Source organism: Ranitomeya variabilis, chromosome 2, assembly GCF_051348905.1.
Source record: "Ranitomeya variabilis isolate aRanVar5 chromosome 2, aRanVar5.hap1, whole genome shotgun sequence".
In the NCBI taxonomy this organism is placed as follows: domain Eukaryota; kingdom Metazoa; phylum Chordata; class Amphibia; order Anura; family Dendrobatidae; genus Ranitomeya; species Ranitomeya variabilis.
Genome location: NC_135233.1, coordinates 390,683,402 through 390,708,670, shown reverse-complemented (window position 1 = coordinate 390,708,670; position 25,269 = coordinate 390,683,402). Strand labels below are relative to the sequence as shown.

Here is a 25,269-nt window from a genome sequence, read left to right as displayed (position 1 = left end):
TGTTACAAAGTAACCGATCTCCTAGTAACACTAATATTCCAAGGTGTTACAAAGTAACCGATCTCCCAGTAACACTGTAACATTCCAAGGTGTTACAAAGTAACCGATCCCCCAGTAACACTGTAATATTCCAAGGTGTTACAAAGTAACCGATCCCCCAGTAACACTGTAATATTCCAAGATGTTACAAAGTAACCGATCTCCCAGTAACACTGTCATATTCCAAGGTGTTACAAAGTAACCGATCTCCCAGTAACACTGTAACATTCCAAGGTGTTACAAAGTAACCGATCCCCCAGTAACACTGTAATATTCCAAGGTGTTACAAAGTAACCGATCTCCCAGTAACACTGTAACATTCCAAGGTGTTACAAAGTAACCGATCTCCCAGCAACACTGTAATATTCCAAGGTGTTACAAAGTAACCGATCCCCCAGTAACACTGCAATATTCCAAGGTGTTACAAAGTAACCGATCTCCCAGTAACACTGTAACATTCCAAGGTGTTACAAAGTAACCGATCTCCCAGTAACACTGTAATATTCCAAGGTGTTACAAAGTAACCGATCCCCCAGTAACACTGTAATATTCCAAGGTGTTACAAAGTAACCGATCTCCCAGTAACACTGTCATATTCCAAGGTGTTACAAAGTAACCGATCTCCCAGTAACACTGTCATATTCCAAGGTGTTACAAAGTAACCGATCCCCCAGTAACACTGTAATATTCCAAGGTGTTACAAAGTAACCGATCTCCTAGTAACACTAATATTCCAAGGTGTTACAAAGTAACCGATCTCCCAGTAACACTGTAATATTCCAAGGTGTTACAAAGTAACCGATCTCCCAGTAACACTGTCATATTCCAAGGTGTTACAAAGTAACCGATCTCCCAGTAACACTGTAATATTCCAAGGTGTTACAAAGTAACCGATCTCCCAGTAACACTGTAACATTCCAAGGTGTTACAAAGTAACCGATCTCCCAGCAACACTGTAATATTCCAAGGTGTTACAAAGTAACCGATCCCCCAGTAACACTGCAATATTCCAAGGTGTTACAAAGTAACCGATCTCCCAGTAACACTGTAACATTCCAAGGTGTTACAAAGTAACCGATCTCCCAGTAACACTGTAACATTCCAAGGTGTTACAAAGTAACCGATCTCCCAGCAACACTGTAATATTCCAAGGTGTTACAAAGTAACCGATCCCCCAGTAACACTGCAATATTCCAAGGTGTTACAAAGTAACCGATCTCCCAGTAACACTGTAACATTCCAAGGTGTTACAAAGTAACCGATCTCCCAGTAACACTGTAACATTCCAAGGTGTTACAAAGTAACCGATCTCCCAGTAACACTGTAATATTCCAAGGTGTTACAAAGTAACCGATCTCCCAGTAACACTGTAATATTCCAAGGTGTTACAAAGTAACCGATCCCCCAGTAACACTGTAACATTCCAAGGTGTTACAAAGTAACCGATCCCCCAGCAACAATGTAATATTCCAAGATGTTACAAAGTAACCGATCTCCCAGTAACACTGCAATATTCCAAGATGTTACAAAGTAACCGATCTCCCAGTAACACTGTAACATTCCAAGGTGTTACAAAGTACCCGATCTCCCAGTAACACTGTAATATTCCAAGGTGTTACAAAGTAACCGATCCCCCAGTAACACTGCAATATTCCAAGGTGTTACAAAGTAACCGATCTCCCAGTAACACTGTAACATTCCAAGGTGTTACAAAGTAACCGATCTCCCAGTAACACTGTAACATTCCAAGGTGTTACAAAGTAACCGATCTCCCAGCAACACTGTAACATTCCAAGGTGTTACAAAGTAACCGATCTCCCAGCAACACTGTAATATTCCAAGGTGTTACAAAGTAACCGATCCCCCAGTAACACTGCAATATTCCAAGGTGTTACAAAGTAACCGATCTCCCAGTAACACTGTAACATTCCAAGGTGTTACAAAGTAACCGATCTCCCAGTAACACTGTAATATTCCAAGGTGTTACAAAGTAACCGATCTCCCAGTAACACTGCAATATTCCAAGGTGTTACAAAGTAACCGATCTCCCAGTAACACTGTAACATTCCAAGGTGTTACAAAGTAACCGATCTCCCAGCAACACTGTAATATTCCAAGGTGTTACAAAGTAACCGATCCCCCAGTAACACTGCAATATTCCAAGGTGTTACAAAGTAACCGATCTCCCAGTAACACTGTAACATTCCAAGGTGTTACAAAGTAACCGATCTCCCAGTAACACTGTAATATTCCAAGGTGTTACAAAGTAACCGATCTCCCAGTAACACTGTAATATTCCAAGGTGTTACAAAGTAACCGATCCCCCAGTAACACTGTAACATTCCAAGGTGTTACAAAGTAACCGATCCCCCAGCAACAATGTAATATTCCAAGATGTTACAAAGTAACCGATCTCCCAGTAACACTGCAATATTCCAAGATGTTACAAAGTAACCGATCTCCCAGTAACACTGTAACATTCCAAGGTGTTACAAAGTACCCGATCTCCCAGTAACACTGTAATATTCCAAGGTGTTACAAAGTACCCGATCTCCCAGTAACACTGTAATATTCCAAGGTGTTACAAAGTAACCGATCTCCAGTAACACTGCAATATTCCAAGGTGTTACAAAGTACCCGATCTCCCAGTAACACTGTAATATTCCAAGGTGTTACTGTGATGCTGTAAGAATCAGGCTGCACTCAGATGTCATCTGAGTGCAGTCCCATTTGAGAGAGTGGATTCAAACAGGGACAACGGAGAGTGGACCCACTGGACCGTGACGACGAACCCCTCTCGGACGAGCTGACCAGGTGGACCGCCCCCTATACAGGGAGCGTTAGGGGCAGGCCCGTGAGGGACTATCGCCACGGAAGCTGGAGGGTCGACTGAGATAAGAAGGGTACACTGCAGGAACACAGGGACCGAAGGAAACAGGGGAGGAAACAGAGGGAATGGCAAGGAACTACTGAGACGAGGGAGAAGATGGGAATATTACAGAGACATGGAGGCTGACGAGACAATATGGAGACACAGAGGCTGACGGGAGCAAGGAAATGGTAAAGGAGTCGGGCAGGTACCACAGAGAAACAGGAACTGAAGGAACAAAGCAGGAACACAGGAAAATCAGGCAGGTACTGCAGAGAAACAGGAACTGAAGGAACAAAGCAGGAACACAGGAAAATCAGGCAGGTACTGCAGAGGAAGGAGGAGTCCCAAGGTCAGAAAGCTAGGAATGCACAGAGACCACAGGTGACCAGAAGCACTTGTAAACACAAATGATCATCAGGCACAGAGGAGCAGCAGGAAGCAGCTTATATACCAGCGTGAGAGCTACTTCCGGGTTACAGTCCTCCAGGATGACAGAGAGGACAGGAAGGAGTGCCAACAGAGGAATCAGATGTGCGCACGCGCAGAGCTGAATGCGCCGTGCGCGCGCACCCGGCGAGCTGCAGAAGCCGGGGGCGAGCGCTGCATGACAGTACCCCCGTCTTTACGCCCCTCCTTTTTAAGACTTGAAAGAAACCGGGACAAAATGCGAGGGGCCTGAATGTTCTCACGAGGCTCCCAGGACCTCTCCTCAGGACCAAAACCTTTCCAGTCAACCAAAAACAAAGTTCTCCCTCTAAGTTTTTTCATGGCTAAAATGTCCCTAACTTCAAAGACATCATCCTCGGAAACAGGCGAAGGAGAACAAAGGTTAGAAGAATGAAACTGATTAAAAACTACGGGTTTAAGGAGAGACACATGAAAAGAATTAGAAATACGCAGAGAGGCAGGCAACTTAAGTTTGTAAGAAACGTCATTAATACGAGACAAAACTTCGAATGGACCGATATAGCGAGGACCCAGCTTATGTGAAGGAATTTTGAGACGGATAAATTTAGAAGAAACCCAAACCTTGTCCCCAGGATGGAATATAGGAGAATCGAGGCGTCTTTTGTCCGCATGTCTCTTCATCCTGACTTGAGCCAACTCAAGGGCAGACTTGGTCTCCTGCCAGACCCTGGAGAACTCTCTAGACAGAAGATCAGCCGCTGGTACAGTAGAGACAGGAGGAACCGGAAAAGGAAGACCAGGATGTTGACCGTAGACGATAAAAAATGGAGATTTGTTAGTAGCTTCGCTGGAATGGTTATTGTAAGAAAACTCAGCCCATGGCAGCAAGTCAGACCAATCATTCTGATGGGAATTGGAAAAATGACGGAGATAAGTTACCAAGGTCTGATTAGTACGTTCCACCTGGCCATTGGACTGCGGATGGTAGGCCGAAGAAAAGTCAAGCGAAATGTTCATAGATTTGCAGAGGGATTTCCAGAAGCGGGCGGTGAATTGAACACCTCGGTCAGAAACAATATGTAAAGGAAGACCATGAAGACGAAAAATATGGTGAACAAAAATCTTAGCCAATTCGGGAGCAGAAGGCAAACCAGGTAGTGCAATGAAATGAGCCATCTTGGAGAAACGATCCATGACCACGAAGATGACGGTACAACCAGATGAAGAAGGCAGGTCAGTGATGAAGTCCATCGATAAATGTTGCCACGGAGTGGAGGGTACCGGTAAAGGATGCAAAAGCCCGGAAGGTAGTTGCCTGGGAATTTTATTCTTGGCACAGGAGGGACAAGAGGCGACAAAACTTTGGACGTCCTTGGACAACGTAGGCCACCAGTAATAGCGAGAGATCAGACGGAGGGTTTTTTTGAGACCAACATGTCCAGCTAATTTGGAGGCATGACCCCAAAGTAAGACGCGTTCTCTGTTCTCTTCAGCAACTAAGGTTTTACCTGGAGGCAACGAGGAAAGAGAGAGAGGAGCAACTGTGATGACTCTAGCAGGATCGATGATGTGTGCAGGTTCTTCCTCCATATCCACCGCCTGGAATGACCTAGACAGAGCGTCGGCTCTGGAGTTTTTATCTCCTGGCAGGAAACGAAGTTCGAAGTCAAACCTGGCGAAAAACAAGGCCCACCTGGCCTGCCGAGGATTTAGTCTTTGCGCAGAGCGGATATATGCCAGATTCTTGTGATCTGTGTAAATTACAAAACGATGTAAAGCCCCCTCCAAGAGGTACCGCCACTCCTCCAATGCCAACCTGATTGCCAAAAGTTCTTTATCACCGATAGAATAATTCTTTTCAGAGGAGGAGAAGATCTTAGAGAAAAAACCACAGGGCACAAGACGACCAGAAGAGGATTTCTGCGAGAGCACAGCTCCAGCTCCAATTGCAGAAGCATCTACTTCAAGGATGAAGGGTTTATTGGCCACAGGACGATGAAGAATAGGAGCGGAGGCGAAGGCCTGCTTGATGGACCGGAAAGCCTCTTCGGCCTCAGACGACCATAGATGAGGATTGGCACCCTTCCGAATCATGGAGGAGATTGGAGCAGAAAGAGAGGAAAAGTGAGGGATAAACTGCCGATAGTAGTTAGCAAATCCAAGAAATCGCTGAATTGCTTTCACTCCAAGAGGACGTGGCCAGTTGAGCACGGCAGAAACTTTTCCTGGATCCATACACAAACCAGCGTCGGAAATGATGAAACCCAAGAAGGGAAGAGATGACTGTTCGAAGACACATTTTTCCAGTTTTGCGTACAGCCGATTCTCTCTCAAACGCTGAAGTACTTGCCGTACATCTCTTCTGTGAGTAGACAGATCTGGAGAGAACACAAGGATATCGTCCAAGTACACTACAACACAGGTGTAAAGTAGATCCCGAAAAACATCATTTACAAACTCCTGGAAGACTGCGGGTGCGTTGCATAAACCGAATGGCATAACCAAATATTCATAATGACCATCTCTGGTATTAAACGCAGTCTTCCACTCGTCACCGGAACGGATACGGACCAAATTATAAGCTCCTCTGAGATCCAATTTGGTAAAGATTCGTGCTCCACGTAGACGATCAAAGAGTTCTGGTATGAGAGGAAGTGGGTACTTGTTCTTGATCGTGATAGTGTTGAGACCCCGATAGTCTATACATGGGCGAAGAGAACCGTCCTTCTTCTTGACGAAGAAGAACCCAGCTCCTGCAGGTGAGGAGGACTTTCGAATGAAGCCTCTGGCCAGATTCTCTTGGATATATTCGGACATGGCTTGAGTTTCGGTAGGAGACAATGGGTAAATACGTCCTCGAGGTGGAGTAGAACCAGGAACAAGGTCTATCGGGCAGTCATAAGAGCGGTGCGGCGGCAAGATCTCCGCCTCCTTCTTGTTAAAGACATCCGAGAAGGCGCAATAGGCTGGAGGAATTCCCGTGGATTCCGAAGCAGACCGAAAGGAGGATGCAGGCTTGACTGGAAGTAGGCACCTGTTCAGACAAGACTGTCCCCACCGTAGAACATCTCCAGTGCGCCAGTCCAGAGTGGGTTCGTGATCTCTCAGCCAAGGAAGACCCAAAAGGAAAGAATGAGACAATGAAGGTAAAACATAAAAGGCCAGTTTCTCACGATGAAGAGCTCCAATCTGAAGTTCAACCTCCTCCGTAACTAAGTTGACGGTCTCCCGCAAAGGCTGACCATCGACGGAAGCTATTTGTCTAGGAGTCTCCAAGGGTCTAACAGGTATCCCAAGCCTGTTAACAACCTCGAGCTGAACAAAGTTCCCAGCCGCTCCTGAATCAACATAAGCCTCCAGAGAAAAGTGACGGGAACCTAAATGTAGAATAACAGACAAAACCAGAGGTGGAGAGGAGTCATAACCACCTAGGAAGGCCTCTGTTACCTGTCCTAGGCGGAGGCGTTTCCCGACCTCTGAGGACAGGCGCGTAAGAGATGAGAGGCACTACCGCAGTAAAAACAGAGACCTTGTGCGAGTCTCTCCTTGCGGCGCTGCTCGGAAGACTCAAAGCGATCGACCTGCATGGGTTCAGGAGGAGATGAAGAAACCACCGGGGCTGTTTGAGAAAAAGAAGTCCCTCGAGCAATAGTGGTCTGGCGAAGAGGTCTCTTTTCTCTGGCAAGCTCGCGAGTACGCTCCTGAAAGCGCAGATCAATGCGTATGGCCAAGGAGATAAGATCATCCAAAGAGGTGGGAGTGTCCCGTCCTGCCAGCTCATCCTTAATCCGTGAAGACAAACCACGCCAAAACGCTCCAACCAAAGCCTCATTATTCCACCCAAGTTCTGAAGACAGAGTCCGGAAACGGATGGCGTACTGAGCTACAGAGAGAGTGGCCTGGCTAAGGTTAAAGAGGGACTCTGTAGTAGAGACCAGACGTCCAGGTTCATCAAAAACCTTGCGGAAGGTATCCAGGAACGGATTGAGTTGGGAGACCAAAGGATCATTACGCTCCCAGAGGGGATTAACCCACGCCAAAGCCTCACCCTCCAAATGGGATACTATAAAAACAACCTTAGCTCGATCGGTGGGATAAAGTAGCGGAGACAATTCAAAATGCAACTGGCATTGAATAAGAAAGCCGCGGCACGCTTTAGGATCCCCACCATACCGAGGAGGTCTAGCAAGTCGGGGCGAGGGTTGTGGCGCAGAGACAGGAGTGGAGACAGAGGCCACATTCTGGAGGGCGAGAAGCCGATCATTAATAGAGGCCAAAAAATTCGAAATATGGGACTGAGTGTCCCATTGTAGACCTAGCTCCAGCTGAAGGGCAACCAACTGCGGAGCAATACCAGGATCAGAAGGCTGTAAAGCCGCTAGGCGAGACTCCATATTTTTTAAAAACGACATGATCCTAGTCTGGTTTTCACGCAAAAAGAGTAAGTCTTTTTGAGTAGCGGAAGCTCCAGCGGGGTCCATGGCCTGATGATACTGTGATGCTGTAAGAATCAGGCTGCACTCAGATGTCATCTGAGTGCAGTCCCATTTGAGAGAGTGGATTCAAACAGGGACAACGGAGAGTGGACCCACTGGACCGTGACGACGAACCCCTCTCGGACGAGCTGACCAGGTGGACCGCCCCCTATACAGGGAGCGTTAGGGGCAGGCCCGTGAGGGACTATCGCCACGGAAGCTGGAGGGTCGACTGAGATAAGAAGGGTACACTGCAGGAACACAGGGACCGAAGGAAACAGGGGAGGAAACAGAGGGAATGGCAAGGAACTACTGAGACGAGGGAGAAGATGGGAATACTACAGAGACATGGAGGCTGACGAGACAATATGGAGACACAGAGGCTGACGGGAGCAAGGAAATGGTAAAGGAGTCGGGCAGGTACCACAGAGAAACAGGAACTGAAGGAACAAAGCAGGAACACAGGAAAATCAGGCAGGTACTGCAGAGAAACAGGAACTGAAGGAACAAAGCAGGAACACAGGAAAATCAGGCAGGTACTGCAGAGGAAGGAGGAGTCCCTAAGGTCAGAAAGCTAGGAACGCACAGAGACCACAGGTGACCAGAAGCACTTGTAAACACAAATGATCATCAGGCACAGAGGAGCAGCAGGAAGCAGCTTATATACCAGCGTGAGAGCTACTTCCGGGTTACAGTCCTCCAGGATGACAGAGAGGACAGGAAGGAGTGCCAACAGAGGAATCAGATGTGCGCACGCGCAGAGCTGAATGCGCCGCGCGCGCGCACCCGGCGAGCTGCAGAAGCCGGGGGCGAGCGCTGCATGACAGTTACAAAGTAACCGATCTCCAGTAACACTGTAATATTCCAAGGTGTTACAAAGTACCCGATCTCCCAGTAACACTGTAATATTCCAAGGTGTTACAAAGTACCCGATCTCCCAGTAACACTGTAATATTCCAAGGTGTTACAAAGTAACCGATCTCCCAGTAACACTGTAATATTCCAAGGTGTTACAAAGTACCCGATCTCCCAGTAACACTGTAATATTCCAAGGTGTTACAAAGTACCCGATCTCCCAGTAACATTAATATTCCAAGGTGTTACAATTAGTAACCGATCTCCCAGTAACACTGTAATATTCCAAGGTGTTACAAAGTAACCGATCTCCCAGTAACACTGCAATATTCCAAGGTGTTACAAAGTAACCGATCTCCCAGTAACACTGTAATATTCCAAGATGTTACAAAGTAACCGATCTCCCAGTAACACTGTAATATTCCAAGGTGTTACAAAGTAACCGATCTCCCAGTAACACTGTAATATTCCAAGATGTTACAAAGTAACCGATCTCCCAGTAACACTGTAATATTCCAAGATGTTACAAAGTAACCGATCCCCCAGTAACACTGTAATATTCCAAGATGTTACAAAGTAACCGATCTCCCAGTAACACTGTAATATTCCAAGGTGTTACAAAGTAACCGATCTCCCAGTAACACTGTAATATTCCAAGGTGTTACAAAGTAACCGATCTCCCAGTAACACTGTAATATTCCAAGGTGTTACAAAGTAACCGATCTCCCAGTAACACTGTAATATTCCAAGGTGTTACAAAGTAACCGATCTCCCAGTAACACTGTAATATTCCAAGATGTTACAAAGTAACCGATCCCCCAGTAACACTGCAATATTCCAAGGTGTTACAAAGTAACCGATCTCCCAGTAACACTGTAATATTCCAAGGTGTTACAAAGTAACCGATCTCCCAGTAACACTGTAATATTCCAAGGTGTTACAAAGTAACCGATCTCCCAGTAACACTGCAATATTCCAAGGTGTTACAAAGTAACCGATCTCCCAGTAACACTGTAATATTCCAAGGTGTTACAAAGTAACCGATCTCCTAGTAACACTGTAATATTCCAAGGTGTTACAAAGTAACCGATCCCCCAGTAACACTGTAATATTCCAAGGTGTTACAAAGTAACCGATCTCCCAGTAACACTGTAATATTCCAAGGTGTTACAAAGTAACCGATCCCCCAGTAACACTGCAATATTCCAAGGTGTTACAAAGTAACCGATCCCCCAGTAACACTGCAATATTCCAAGGTGTTACAAAGTAACCGATCCCCCAGTAACACTGCAATATTCCAAGGTGTTACAAAGTAACCGATCTCCAGTAACACTGCAATATTCCAAGGTGTTACAAAGTAACCGATCTCCCAGTAACACTGTAATATTCCAAGGTGTTACAAAGTAACCGATCTCCTAGTAACACTGTAATATTCCAAGGTGTTACAAAGTAACCGATCCCCCAGTAACACTGTAATATTCCAAGGTGTTACAAAGTAACCGATCTCCTAGTAACACTGTAATATTCCAAGGTGTTACAAAGTAACCGATCTCCCAGCAACACTGTAATATTCCAAGGTGTTACAAAGTAACCGATCTCCTAGTAACACTGCAATATTCCAAGGTGTTACAAAGTACCCGATCTCCCAGTAACACTGTAATATTCCAAGGTGTTACAAAGTAACCGATCTCCTAGTAACACTGTAATATTCCAAGGTGTTACAAAGTAACCGATCTCCCAGTAACACTGTAATATTCCAAGGTGTTACAAAGTAACCGATCTCCTAGTAACACTGCAATATTCCAAGGTGTTACAAAGTACCCGATCTCCCAGTAACACTGTAATATTCCAAGGTGTTACAAAGTAACCGATCTCCAGTAACACTGCAATATTCCAAGGTGTTACAAAGTAACCGATCTCCTAGTAACACTGTAATATTCCAAGGTGTTACAAAGTACCCGATCTCCCAGTAACACTGTAATATTCCAAGGTGTTACAAAGTAACCGATCTCCTAGTAACACTGCAATATTCCAAGGTGTTACAAAGTAACCGATCTCCCAGTAACACTGCAATATTCCAAGGTGTTACAAAGTAACCGATCTCCTAGTAACACTGTAATATTCCAAGGTGTTACAAAGTACCCGATCTCCCAGTAACACTGTAATATTCCAAGGTGTTACAAAGTAACCGATCTCCTAGTAACACTGTAATATTCCAAGGTGTTACAAAGTAACCGATCTCCCAGTAACACTGTAATATTCCAAGGTGTTACAAAGTACCCGATCTCCCAGTAACACTGTAATATTCCAAGGTGTTACAAAGTAACCGATCTCCAGTAACACTGCAATATTCCAAGGTGTTACAAAGTAACCGATCTCCTAGTAACACTGTAATATTCCAAGGTGTTACAAAGTACCCGATCTCCCAGTAACACTGTAATATTCCAAGGTGTTACAAAGTAACCGATCTCCTAGTAACACTGCAATATTCCAAGGTGTTACAAAGTAACCGATCTCCCAGTAACACTGCAATATTCCAAGGTGTTACAAAGTAACCGATCTCCTAGTAACACTGTAATATTCCAAGGTGTTACAAAGTACCCGATCTCCCAGTAACACTGTAATATTCCAAGGTGTTACAAAGTAACCGATCTCCTAGTAACACTGTAATATTCCAAGGTGTTACAAAGTAACCGATCTCCCAGTAACACTGTAATATTCCAAGGTGTTACAAAGTACCCGATCTCCCAGTAACACTGTAATATTCCAAGGTGTTACAAAGTAACCGATCCCCCAGCAACAATGTAATATTCCAAGATGTTACAAAGTAACCGATCTCCTAGTAACACTGCAATATTCCAAGGTGTTACAAAGTAACCGATCTCCCAGTAACACTGCAATATTCCAAGGTGTTACAAAGTAACCGATCTCCCAGTAACACTGCAATATTCCAAGGTGTTACAAAGTAACCGATCTCCCAGTAACACTGCAATATTCCAAGGTGTTACAAAGTAACCGATCTCCCAGTAACACTGTAATATTCCAAGGTGTTACAAAGTAACCGATCTCCTATGGAGCCCAGCTGCAGGTGCAGGCATAGAAACATGGCAGACTCGGGGCATTCAGGAGCACCCCTGGGCTGCCATATCAATCTTGTTGTGGGGGTGGTCATTGGAGATTAGAATAGACACATTCCCACCATTTCCAACCTCTTAAATACCGCCACTATGATTATATGTCAAGCCATCTATGAGGCTAAAACTATGTGATCTCAGCAGTAAGACATAACACAGCTGTGACGTGTGGAGCAGGCGCATCTCCTGAGCCCGCTCACAGCTAGCCTACCTGTACAGAGGATATTACCGGTTTATACCTGGGATTGTTGGGCCCCCGCTCTTGCCAGTGTTCTTCACGCCTTGGCCCTGGGACTCACATTTTTGCTATATTTTCTAAAGGTGCCATAAATTACTTTGTTGGAAATACCCCACTAATCGATCACATAAATAGAAGCTCCTCGCGCTAAGCATGGGGGGGGTCTGCATAGACCTTGACCCCACCCCTGCAGATGACATCATAGATTTTGGAGCTTCGTGTGATTAAACATCAGGACAATGACCGACAGCGTCAGATCTGAACAGGACGCCACTTACCACATGGAGGATTTTGTTTTCTGTTTCATACACGGTGCAATCCTGGGAAAAGACAAAAAAAAGGATCAGAACTGATTTCCTAGCACAGAGAAACTTTCCTGCATTTTCCCTGATATTGATATTCTGAGATTATTCAGCATGTACAGTGTCACTTGGCGATAAGACCAGCGCGACACCTAATTAGCAAAATTAATTATCATTGACCTTCTGCGATGCTATTAACTTCCAAGCATTATTGCTGCTATCAATACGGACGACCGTCCCAGAGCCGCCCCTCCCCCATACAATGATGCACGCCGATTTATTCATCTTTTCTCCGAAGATCCCACTAATGCTTTGGATTTTCATTGTCAGATCCTGGAGGAATCTGAGGCCACAAGTCCAGATTTAGTTGTACAATCATAAAATGTACAGGATTGAGAATGATCCGAGCTGCCCCATCAATGTCATTGGGACTGATGAGAACTGCGGCCCCGGAGATCCCATCGGCCGCACAGACTTTATGCAAAGCGGCACAATGCGCGACCAAAGCCGCGACATTCATACTCTTCCTCACTGGGATCTCCAGTGATCGATGGGACCCTCAGGGATCAGATAAATGTCCACGGTGGGAGAGAACGTCTGCACAATGGGTGGATAAGTATCGGATTTAGTTTGGTATTTGCAGCAGAATGTTCCGCCCCAGAAACCAGAATGTTTGCAGGAAAAACGCTGCAGAAGTATACACATATTTGATACATTTTTATGCGTTTTTTACTTGCATTTTTCCCTTTCATTTGAATGGGTGAAAAATGCTGAAAGAACTGATATTGAGGCTTATGGGACCCCAAGATCCCGGGGCTCCCACCTATTTCCAGGGTCCTTGTGTGACTCACAGAAAACTTAGAATCTCATAGTAACATAGTAACACAGTTATTAAGGTTGAAGGAAGACTTTAAGTCCATCTAGTTCACCCCATAGCCTAACCTAACATGCCCTAACATGTTGATCCAGAGGAAGGCAAAAAACTTTAGAAGTGTCACTGCTGGCGCCCCCGGGAGGTGTCATTGGATGACATGGAGTCTCAGGTTCAGGAGCTTTACCCGCTGTCGTGGCCTCAGATTGATTTTCTTCCACTATAACCTAAGATGGAGTTGCCCTTGAATTCTGCAGCCGGGGTAGATCTTGGCTTCACTGCCAGATTCCCCGCTCGCCTAATTCTGTCTGAACATGAAACCTCCGTCCATTTGTAATGGGATGAACGATTAAATGAATTCTACAAAGGACGATAATGAAATCACAGCAATTCCAGAACATTCTGGAGCGTCGGTGAATTGCAGGGTGGGACACGGGGGGGGGGGGGGGGGGCTGGAGCGCTACCTTTACTCGCATGTTCTCTGATACATTACAAGACCCCCGCATGCCCCCTGCATTAATAAAGCAGAGGAGACACTGGGGTCCTAGTCACCAGGGCCTGAGGCGATCACTACCTCTGCGCCCCCTAATAGCCACAGTCACCCCTGAAAAAGGCTTCTCTACTGGTCACAGGAGCCTGCACATGGGGTGAGACTGTACATGGGATGAGACTGCACACAGAATTTGCACTGTTTCATTCCTTATTATTTAAGGCAATTTAATATTCACCCCAGAATACAATAATAAGAGCAGATTCACTTCTATATAAAGCGTCTGATACAGGATTCTGTGAACTGGTGACACGAGTCCATGCGATATTTATACTGTGGTGAATGAAGCGCAATTCTATAATTATCCTGGATTCCCTATAATGCAGCAGTGGGAAATGTCAGCTTGTGACAGCGTAATAAACTGCCACTCCAATAAGAGAAAGGAAGAGGTCAGAAAACTACAGAGAAAGAGGGAGCGAGGGAAAATGGAGAAGGAAAGAGAAAGAGCTAGAGAAGGAGTGAGAAAGAGATAGAGAAGAAAGAGAAGGAGGGAGAAAGAAGGAGTGAGAAAGAGATAGAGGAGAAAGAGTGGAGAAAATAAAAATCAAGACAAGAGAGGGAGAAACAAGGAGAAAGAAGTAGAACGTAAGGGGAGAAAGATAAAAAATAGGAGAATGTGAGAGAGAAAAAGATAAAGCGAGGAAAGAAACAGAAGTAGAAAGGACAGAGATAAAGAGAGGGGAATAATGAGGTCAGAAACCACCACAGAGAGAAAAAAAGGAAAGAAAAAGAAATGAAAAGAGAGGAAGAAAGAAGTTAGGAAAATACAGAAGAGAGTGTGGAAAAAGAGAGAAATAGAGAACAAATAGTGACTGGCATGATAAAAGTCGAAAAACCTGAAGAGAAAGAGGGAGAAAGATAAGATCAAAGGAAGAATAATAAAGAGAAGGAAAGAAAGACTAGAAGGCCCAGTGCAAATAAGAAGGGGATCAAACAAAGAGCAAAAGAAACAAAGTTGATCTGAAAACCAGAAGAGAAAACTGATATTATGTATCTAGTAACACATGGACAAAAACTAGCCGTGGACCGGAGAAAGAAACGTAGGAGCCGGGATTCAGAGAAATTATTTGCTGAACTGTACGAGCAAAATACAGATATTTATTAATATCTTGCTCTCATGTTCCACAGCATTACAGACGTCATCATCGCTGTCCCCATTGGGGCTCACAACCTACGTTCCCTATCAAACTTTGTGGGGGAAAACCAAAGTACTCGCAGGAATCCCACGCAACACAGGGAGAACATACAAACTCCATGCAGATGTCATATTTGGTTGGATTTATACCCAGGCACCCAGCGTGGAAAATATTCCCACTGAGCTACCATGCTGCTCTATATATAGTAAACTGCTAACCACTGAGCCAACATGCTGCTCTATATAGTACAGTGCTAACCACTGAGTCACCTTGCTTCCCTATATACAGTATAGTGATAGCTACGGTGCAGCCCTATATACAGTACAGTGCTAACCACTGAGCCACTATGTGCCCTACATATAGTACAGTGCTAACCACTGAGCCACCATGTTGCTCTATATATAGTACAGTGCTAACCACTGAGCTACCTTGCTTCTATATACAGTATAGTGATAACTACTGAGCTACAGCGCAGCCCTATATACAGTGCAGTGATAACCACTGAGCCACCGTGATGCCCTATATAGTACAGTGCTGACCACTGAGCCACCATGCTGCCCTATCTATACCCCAGTACTGACTACTGAGCCACTGGTCTCTCCATACTCTTGATATTTATCAAAAGCACTGCTATTGCCCCATATCTATTGTTTTTCAGTTATCCAAGAAATTACAAAGTAAAGCAGCATTAGTCCAAAATAAAGTGTGGGTGCGAGGCTTCAGATCCCCGCCCACTGGACCCCCGAGCACAAGAACATTCACTGGTCAGTTATATTTGCTATGGTCATGGTCACGTTTGTGGTCTTCTGCCGGCGTCTTTTTCTGACTGGTCACATTTCCTCCATGACCTGGAGTCTTACATGGCTTCAATACAAGACACAGACTGCGCTCTCCAAGGTCCTGGAATCTCCTCACAAAGTGAATCTTATATTACAGTCATATTTATTATACTTACTAGATGGTGGCCCGATTCTAACGCATCGGGTATTCTAGAATATGTATGCATGTATATAGCAGCCACATAGTATATAGCACAGGCCGCGTAGTATATAGGAGGCATGTAGTATATAGCAAATAGTACGTGGCCTGTGCTATATACTATGTGGCTGCTATATACATACATACTGTAGAATGCATTAATACAGGCCACGCAATATATAACAGTGGCCACGCAGTATATAACACAGGCCAAACAGTATATAACACAGCCCACGTACTATATAACACAGCCCACGCAGTATATAGCAGCCACGCAGTATATAACACAGGCGACGTAGTATATAACACAGGCCACGCAGTATATAACACAGGGCACGTAGTATATAGCACAGCCCACGCAGTATTTAACACTGGCCATGTAGTATATAGCAGCCAAGCAGTATATAACAGTGGCCACGCAGTATATAACACAGGCCAAACAGTATATAACACAGCCCACGTACTATATAACACAGCCCACGCAGTATATAGCAGCCACGCAGTATATAACACAGCCCACGCAGTATATAGCACTGGCCACATAGTATATAGCAGCCACGCAGTATATCACACAGCCCACGCAGTATATCACACAGCCCACGCAGTATATCACACAGCCCACGCAGTATATCACACAGCCCACGCAGTATATAACACTGCCCATGTAGTATATAGCAGCTACACGTTATATAACACAGTCCACGCAGTATATCACACAGCCCACGCAGTATAGAACACAGCCCACGTAGTATGCAGCACAGCCCACGCAGTATATAACACTGGCCACGTAGTATATAACGCAGCCCACGCAGTATATCACACAGCGCATGTAGTATATAGCAGCTACGCAGTATCTAACACTGCCCACGCAGTATTTAGCAGTGTGGGCACCATATCCCTGTTAAAAAAAAATAATTAAAATAAAAAATAGTTATATACTCACCCCCTGCGATCCAGCGAAGCTCCGGCTATGTGCGCGCGGCTGGCGCCATCTTCCATTCCCAAGATGCATTGCGAAATTAACCACATGACTTAGGGGTCTCGCGAGACCGCTAAGTCTTCTGGGTAATTTCGCAATGCATCTCTGGGAACGGAAGATGGCGGCAGCCGCGTGTGGCTCGGCGGACTACGGAGGGTGAGAATAGCAGGTTTTTTTTTTTAATTATTATTTTTAACATTACATTTTTTTACTATTGATACTGGATAGGCAGCATCAATAGTAAAAAGTTGGGGACACACAGGGTTAATAGCAGCGGTAACGGAGTGAGTTACCCGCGGCATAATGCGGTCCGTTACCGCTGGCATTAACCCTGTGTTAGCGGTGACTGGAGGGGAGTATGGAGTGGGCACCGGGCACTAACTGCAGGGGAGTAGGGAGGGACTAATCGGACTGTGCCCGTCGCTGATTGGTCGCAGCCATGACAGGCAGCTGGCGAGACCAATCAGCGACGCGGGATTTCCATGACGGAAGTTGCAGACAGAAAGACGGAAGTACCCCTTAGACAATTATATATATATAGATACTCCACCAATCATAGTACACAGACATCATCATCGCTGTCCCCATCGGGGCTCACAATCTACATTCCCTACCAGTCTTTGGAGTGTGGGAGGAAACCCACGCAAACACGAGGAGAACATACAATCTACTTGCAGATGTCCTTGGTGGGATTTCAACCCATGACTACAGCGGTAAAAAACAATAGTGCTACCCACTGAGCCACCGTGCTGCTGTATGAAAATGCAAATTGTTACATTTTAACATACATCTCAGTGAGTATCTGATCTTCACATTTTTGTAAAAGTGAATTGTGTGTTTTGTAAATACTTGTAAAGTTCGTCTGCTCTGGTTTTTAGGAGGAACCTTTATAAACTGTGTGAGTATTGAGTATTGATAGAGTATGTCCACAAATGGTGAAAATTAGACACAACTGGGGAAAAGGTGGGCTACTTATTTTTTTATGTGACAGAAATACAATATTTACCGTTTAGTGCATTGTGGGGACATAGAGAAGATTTCAGGACCTCGGACAGCGCAGATTGGGCGTCTTCTATCAAAAGCATAAAAGACCCCGGGACATAGTGCAGCCTCCAGTCTTCAGCTTTTCCATAGGTTAAGGTACCGTCACACTAAGCGACGCTGCAGTGATACAGACAACGATGCCAATCGCTGCAGCGTCGCTGTTTGGTTGCTGGAGAGCTGTCACACAGACCGCTCTCCAGCGACCAACGATGCCGAGGTCCCCGGGTAACCAGGGTAAACATCGGGTTACTAAGCGCAGGGCCATGCTTAGTAACCCGATGTTTACCCTGGTTACCAGTGTAAAATGTAAAAAAACAAACAGTACATACTCACCTTCGCGTCCCCCGGCGTCCGCTTCCTGCACTGACTGAGCGCAGGCCGTAAAGTGAAAGCACAGCACAGCGGTGACGTCACCGCTCTGCTGTTAGGGCCGGCGCTCACAGTCAGTGCAGGAGGCGGACGCCGGGGGACGCGAAGGTGAGTATGTACTGTTTGTTTTTTTACATTTTACACTGGTAACCAGGGTAAACATCGGGTTACTAAGCGCGGCCCTGCGCTTAGTAACTCGATATTTACCCTGGTTACCATTGTAAAACATCGCTGGCATCGTTGCTTTTGCTGTCAAACACGACGATACACGGCGATCTGACGACCAAATAAAGTTCTGAACTTTAATCAACGACCAGCGATATCACAGCAGGATCCTGATCGCTGCTGCCTGTCAAACTAAACGATATCGCTATCCAGGACGCTGCAACGTCACGGATCGCTAGCGATATCGTTTAGTGTGAAGGTACCTTAACTGAGGGTTTACAGCATTCAGGTAACACTAAGGGTTAATAGGATCAACACCAGACTCCGAATATAACCCCATGTATTATACGTCTACAGCACTGAGCAAAAGAAACTTCACATGTAGAAGTGATAATAGATTATTTATAATAATTATAAAAAAGCAAAGTGATGAACAAAAGAGAATGTAAATCCCATCAGTATCTGGTGACCGCCCATCACCTCCATCATCAGTATCTGGTGACCGACCCGTCACCTCCATCATCAGTATCTGGTGACCGACCCGTCACCTCCATCATCAGTATCTGGTGACCGCCCGTCACCTCCATCATCAGTATCTGGTGACCGTCCATCTCCTCCATCATCAGTATCTGGTGACCGCCTGTCACCTCCATCATCAGTATCTGGTGACCGGCCGTCACCTCCATCATCAGTATCTGGTGACCGCCCGTCGCCTCCATCATTATTAATATCTGTTACACCGTCACTTCCATCATCACCAGACCAGATACTGATGGAGGTGATGGGTGGTCACTAGATACTGATGATGGAGGCGATGGACGGTCACTAGATGCTGATGATGGAGGAGATGGACGGTCACCAGATACTGATGATGGAGGTGACAGGTGGTCACCAGATACTGATGATGGAGGCGATGGACGGTCACTAGATACTGATGATGGAGGAGATGGACGGTCACCAGATACTAATGATGGAGGAGATGGACGGTCACCAGATACGGATGATGGAGGTGACAGGCGGTCACCAGATACTGATGATGGAGGTGACGGGCAGTCACTAGATACTGATGATGGAGGTTATGGGCGGTCACCAGATACTGATGATGGAGGTGATGGGCGGTCACCAGATACTGATGATGGAGGTGACGGGTGGTCACCAGATACTGATGATGGAGGTGATGGGCGGTCACCAGATACTGATGATGGAGGTGACGGGTGGTCACCAGATACTGATGATGGAGGTGACAGGCGGTCACCAGATACTGATGATGGAGGTGATGGGAGGTCACCAGATACTGATGATGGAGGTGACGGGCGGTCACCAGATACTGATGATGGAGGTGACAGGCAGTCACCAGATACTGATGATGGAGGTGATGGGAGGTCACCAGATACTGATGATGGAGGTGACGGGCGGTCACCAGATACTGATGATGGAGGTGACGGGCAGTCACCAGATACTGATGATGGAGATGACGGGTGGTCACCAGATACTGATGATGGAGGTGACAGGCGGTCACCAGATACTGATGATGGAGGTGACGGGCGGTCACCAGATACTGATGATGGAGGTGACAGGCAGTCACCAGATACTGATGATGGAGATGATGGGCGGTCACCAGATACTGATGATAGAGGTGACGGGCTGTCACCAGATACTGAAGATGGAGGTTATGGGCTGTCACCAGATACTGAAGATGGAGGTTATGGGTGGTCACCAGATACTGATGATGGAGGTGATGGGCGGTCACCAGATATTGATGATGGAGGTTATGGGCGGTCACCAGATACTGATGATGGAGGTGACGGGCAGTCGCCAGATGCTGATGATGGAGGTGATGGGCGGTCACCAGATACTGATGATGGAGGTGATGGGCGGTCACCAGATAATGATGGGATTTACATTCTCTTTTGTTCATCACTTTGCTTTTTTATAATTGTTAGAAATAATCTATTATCACTTCTATGTATGAAGCTTCTTTTTGCCATTTTGTCCACACCTGCCTAACACTTTTGCACAGCGCTGTTATCGACCCCCGTACATAGCCCCATGAATCCCATTTATCAGTCTCGGTATACTGTGGCTTTTGCTGGTGAATCATCTCTTCGTCACGCTTGCTGTATGAGATGTCACAATGTGTTCGCTGCGTCATCTGCGCTGGGATCAGATTGGTTTTGACTCGTGTGTTCAGAACTGACGTCTTTAATCTTCCTAATTTACCCGTCAGATTAATTTCCTTCAGGATCACTGGGATGCCGGCAGGAGACCTGCAGCGTGGATGGAGCGGAGAGTGGACCTGTCACCGGGAACCTGTGGACTGATCGCTCTAATGTCCTTCTGACTCTGGATACAGAGTCCCTGAGCCCTGAGTCACCGAAAACCCAATCCTGGAAAATCTGGAAATGTGACATTATGAATTAGAAAGACGAGAAGGAATGAGAAAACGGTAGATAAAGAGTGATAGGAGATTGGTGTCTGTACAAAATGTCCAAATTCACTAACAGCTAATCTATGTGGATACAATGTAACATTTCTGGGATCTGAGTTCATAAAGGAAATACAATGTTTTCTTCCACAAAGAGCGGATTGTTCTGATACAAACATTTCACATTACACCTTTATCCTCCTCTAACAAACCTGAAAGTTGCATTAAATGTGAAACATTTGTTTCAACAAACTTTGCATGAAATCAATAGTATAAGTGAATAGAAGAAACTTTATATTACTTAAATGTAAGAGGGGACTGGATGCCTTTCTTGAAAAGTATAATGTTACAGGTTATATACTAGATTCCTTGATAGGGCGCTGATCTAGGGAATTAGTCTGATTGCCGTATGTAGAGTTGGGAAGGAATTTTTTTCCCCAATGTGGAGCTTACTTTTTGCCACATGTTTTTTTTTTTGCCTTCCTCTGGATCAACATGTTAGGGCATGTTAGGTTAGGCTATGGGTTGAACTAGATGGACTTAAAGTCTTCCTTCAACCTTAATAAGTATGTTACTATAATATCAAAGAAAAAGGTTTATTTTTTCTCCACTTTTCTTCTTCTTCCCCCTCACCATTTCTCACCATTCAGTGTAAAAGAACTGCTAAAATCTGTCCTTCTGAAAAGATAATGGACTGCGGGATCGGCTCACAGCTGCTCATTGAAATAAATGGAAAGTGAAGGACGAGGGTTGGATAAGTGAAAGACAAAAGCAAAGTCGAAGATAGATCATGCTGCTGCTTTTAGGAAATGTTTGTGTAGCTGTAATAAAAGTTACATATTCAGCACTGCTTTATAACCACCTCCTGATTTCTGGTAAGTGTTTTATATCACCACGGTGCTGGATTCACAGCTGTACTGCTCAGTAAAGTATAATTTCCTCCATTCTGTTGCTAAATCTGATGCACAGAGACAGGAGAGGAAAAACTCCTTTTGTCTGTGTCAGGACTCTGAACATTTTTTTACCTTTTGTGCATTACTGCCCTTTTCCAAGATGGCGTCTTTGGTCTCATGTGCACTGTGTCTTCCTGTTATAAAACTCCACCCCAGCCTTCAGTCTGTGCCAAAGTATTCTGCCTTGCATCCAGCTCCTGACCTCTGATTACTCCCTGGCTATACACCTGCTCCTGTGAACCTGTGTGGTGATCCTGCTACTCAGCTCTGAGTTCCTGCAGCATACACCAGTTCCAGTAATCCTCCTTCATCTGCTGCTCGTGTTTACTTCCATCTGCATTTGCTGGACATGTAAGCTGTTTCTGCTTTGCAATAACCTGAGACTATTAACCAGGCCTCCCTGGTTGAGCTAAGATATGATTTGAACTGCCTAATAAGCATATCTATCTGTGCCTGGACTAAGACAAGGATTTATTTGTGTCAAGTATCCTCAAGAATAACTGAGCTTCATAGACTTTCTGCTTGATTGCATTTTCCTCTGAAGTTTCCTATAGACTGCTAAGCTGCATTTATTATTTGCACCAAGTGTTGTGGACTTGAGTTTCTCTCTGCACCTGTTTGAATCACCTTGTGATAATATAGACTTTACCACTTATAAGACTGTGTCCTGTAGTTGTCTTGTTCCACGCAAAGAGTCTCCTGAGTTATCCCCTATAATTATTACAGGATACTCTAGCCTAAAAAAAAAAAAAAAAAAGAAGGAGACTGCTGGAATAATGACTGCAAAAAGCAAATTAGAGCAGGTGTTTTCCATAATTAGATCACTGTAGAAAGATGTGGAAGGTCTGCAAAAGAAGTTTGGAAGCTTTGAACACAATCAACAAGTGTTTGGACAAACTTTGCAGGACTTAAGCACCCGCATGGCAGCCCAGGAAAACAAACTTGCTGGCATAGAGTCCCAGTATGGACGGGATTTTCAGGACATAAGCACGCAAATAGCTGCACAAGTGACTTTACCCTCTGGGCAACCGCCACCAGCTAGCCCACCTAAGTTGCCCCCATTCAGATTTAATGGTGATCGTGACAAATTTCGTGGCTTTGTGAATCAATGTATGCTATATTTTGATGTGCATGCTGACTGTTTTCCTACTGATAGATCCAAAGTATTGTGTGTAATAATGCTACTGACCTCACGAGCGCTCGCCTGGGCGAATCCAATGATTGAGTCTCGTGACCCACGGTTAAATGACTTGGATGATTTCTTGGCAACTATGGCATTAATGTTTGATGACCCTAATCGCTGTGCAACCGCTGAATCTGCTTTGTTGTCTTTACGCCAGGCTAAACATTCTGTTATTGAGTATGCCACTGAATTCAGGAGATTGGCGGTAGATACCAATTGGGACAGTTATGCACAATTGCCTATTTTTAAAAGGGATCTGTCTAGTATTGTAAAAGATGAACTAGCCCGCTCTGAGTCACCACAAGAGCTAGAGACATTTATACAGCATTGTGTGCGCATAGACATTCGCCTTACTGAGCGTAGGCAGGAGAAATTTGCTGCATATAACTGTTTCTAACTTTTCCCTTCCTTCCAAAGAGGCTGCAGGTAAAACCTCTCGGGAGGTGGAGGAGGTGCCCATGCAAATTGGTTCCGTTCAGAGGCGCGAGATCAATGAGTGCCGGGAGCATCGCCTTTGTGAAAGTCTAAGTTTCTACTGCGGCCAGTCTGACCACTTCTTGATCAATTGTCCTAAGTGTCCTAGACGGCCTAACAAGGTGCTAGCAGCAATAGGGGAGTATGACAACTGTGATGATGAATCTGACATCTCTGAATGTAGCCTGCCTTTAAACGCTGTATTCCATTCACTTTCTATGGCTTCACCCCCCAAGGAGCTGAAGGAAAAGAACTCTCACTGTTCTCTCCCTATTAAGATACTGTGTTCAGGACAGTGGATTTCCAGTTCAGCTATGATTGACTCTGGTGCAGGTGGCAATTTCATGGATATCGCATTTGCCAAGGAACATGGTATTAAAATTCAGCAAAGAGCCTCTCCAATTACCATGGAAACAGTGGATGGGTCACCTTTAATCTCTGGGCCTGTGGATCAGGAGACCGTACCCCTTGAAATTTTGTTGGAGCCTAATCATCAGGAGCAACTTTCTTTCTTGCTAATTTCTTCTCCTCATTTTCCTGTGATTTTAAGCATTCCTTGGTTGCGTTCTCAGAACCCAATTATCAACTGGGAGACCAAGGAGATTATCTTCCCAACAAGGAGCAACTCAGCGTTAACAGAAGCTGTCCCTGAGTCCACGGCTACGGAACCACATGTACAGGTATTTTCTTTACCTCCAGCTTATAAAGAGTTCTCTGACATCTGTGACAAGAAGAATGCAGATCAGCTTCCTCCACACAGGCATTATGACTGTCCCATTGAGCTGCTTCCCGGGGCAGCCATTCCTTTTGGTAACGTATACCCTTTGGCGGCACCTGAGCTTCAAGCCTTAATAGAGTATATTGATGAAAATCTGGCCAAAGGCTTCATACATCCTTCTTCCTCACCAGCAGGGGCACCTATCTTTTTGTAAAGAAGAAGGATGGGACCCTGAGACCCTGTGTTGACTATCGAGAACTCAATAAGGTAACCGTACGAAACCGTTACCCTTTGACTCTGATTCCCGAATTACTGGAAAGAGTCCGCCATGCTAAGGTGTTCTCTAAACTGGATCTTCATGGGGCTTATAATTTGGTGCGTATTCGTCCAGGGGATGAATGGAAGACAGCATTCAGATGCCGGTATGGACACTTTGAATCTCTTGTGATGCCCTTCGGGCTTTATAACGCCCCTGCAACATTTCAACACCTTGCTAATTACATTTTCAGAGATTTGTTGGACCAGTTTGTAGTGATCTATTTGGACGATATACTAATCTTTTCTGACTCTCTACAGGAACATGAAGAACATGTCAAAACTGTTTTAAGACGTCTGAAAGAGAACCATCTGTATATTAAGCCGGAGAAATGCGAGTTCCATCGTTCTGAGATACAGTTCTTAGGTTATATCATCTCTCCTCAGGGGCTGAACATGGAATCTGGTAAGATTCAGGCTATCCTTGACTAGCCGGTACCCAAGAACATTAAGAAGGTCCAACGTTTTATTGGTTTTGCAAATTTCTACAGATGCTTCATTCGAAATTTTTCTGATATTGTCCGTCCCATTACTTCCTTGACAAAGAAGGAAAAGCCCTTTAAGTGGTCATCACAGGCTCAAGAAGCTTTTGATCGGCTTAAGATCTGTTTCACATCAGCACCGCTGTTGATACATCCAGATCTAACAATTCCTTTCATTGTGGAGGTGGACGCTTCTGATAATGCTTTGGGGGCTATTCTCTCCCAAATAACCGGAGAGAAGGGTCTGCTACATCCTTGTGCTTTCTTTTCCCGTAGACTAACCTCAGCAGAGAAGAATTACGAC

At 45.1% G+C, this 25,269-nt stretch overlaps 1 protein-coding gene and 1 long non-coding RNA gene across 5 annotated transcripts in view; one reads left to right on the top strand and one right to left on the bottom strand.

The window, feature by feature from the left end:
* The window catches only part of LOC143806268 (uncharacterized), a 42,749-nt gene extending 21,121 nt beyond the window's left edge, over nucleotides 1-21,628 (top strand). Inside the window, exons 3-4 of one of the 2 annotated variants that reach the window (XR_013221421.1) lie at nucleotides 20,658-20,861; nucleotides 21,491-21,628. This is a non-coding gene — a long non-coding RNA (uncharacterized LOC143806268). Of the gene's footprint in view, nucleotides 1-20,657; nucleotides 20,946-21,490 lie in introns of those variants that run through there. The other variant, XR_013221420.1, reaches the window with a different exon arrangement.
* The window catches only part of LOC143806264 (connector enhancer of kinase suppressor of ras 2-like), a 585,904-nt gene that overhangs the window by 161,392 nt on the left and 399,243 nt on the right, over nucleotides 1-25,269 (bottom strand). For all 3 annotated transcript variants that reach the window (XM_077286470.1, XM_077286471.1, XM_077286469.1), the window contains one exon: nucleotides 12,300-12,341. In XM_077286470.1, coding sequence (XP_077142585.1) covers nucleotides 12,300-12,341 — 42 coding nt within the window. The remainder of the gene's footprint in view (nucleotides 1-12,299; nucleotides 12,342-25,269) is intronic.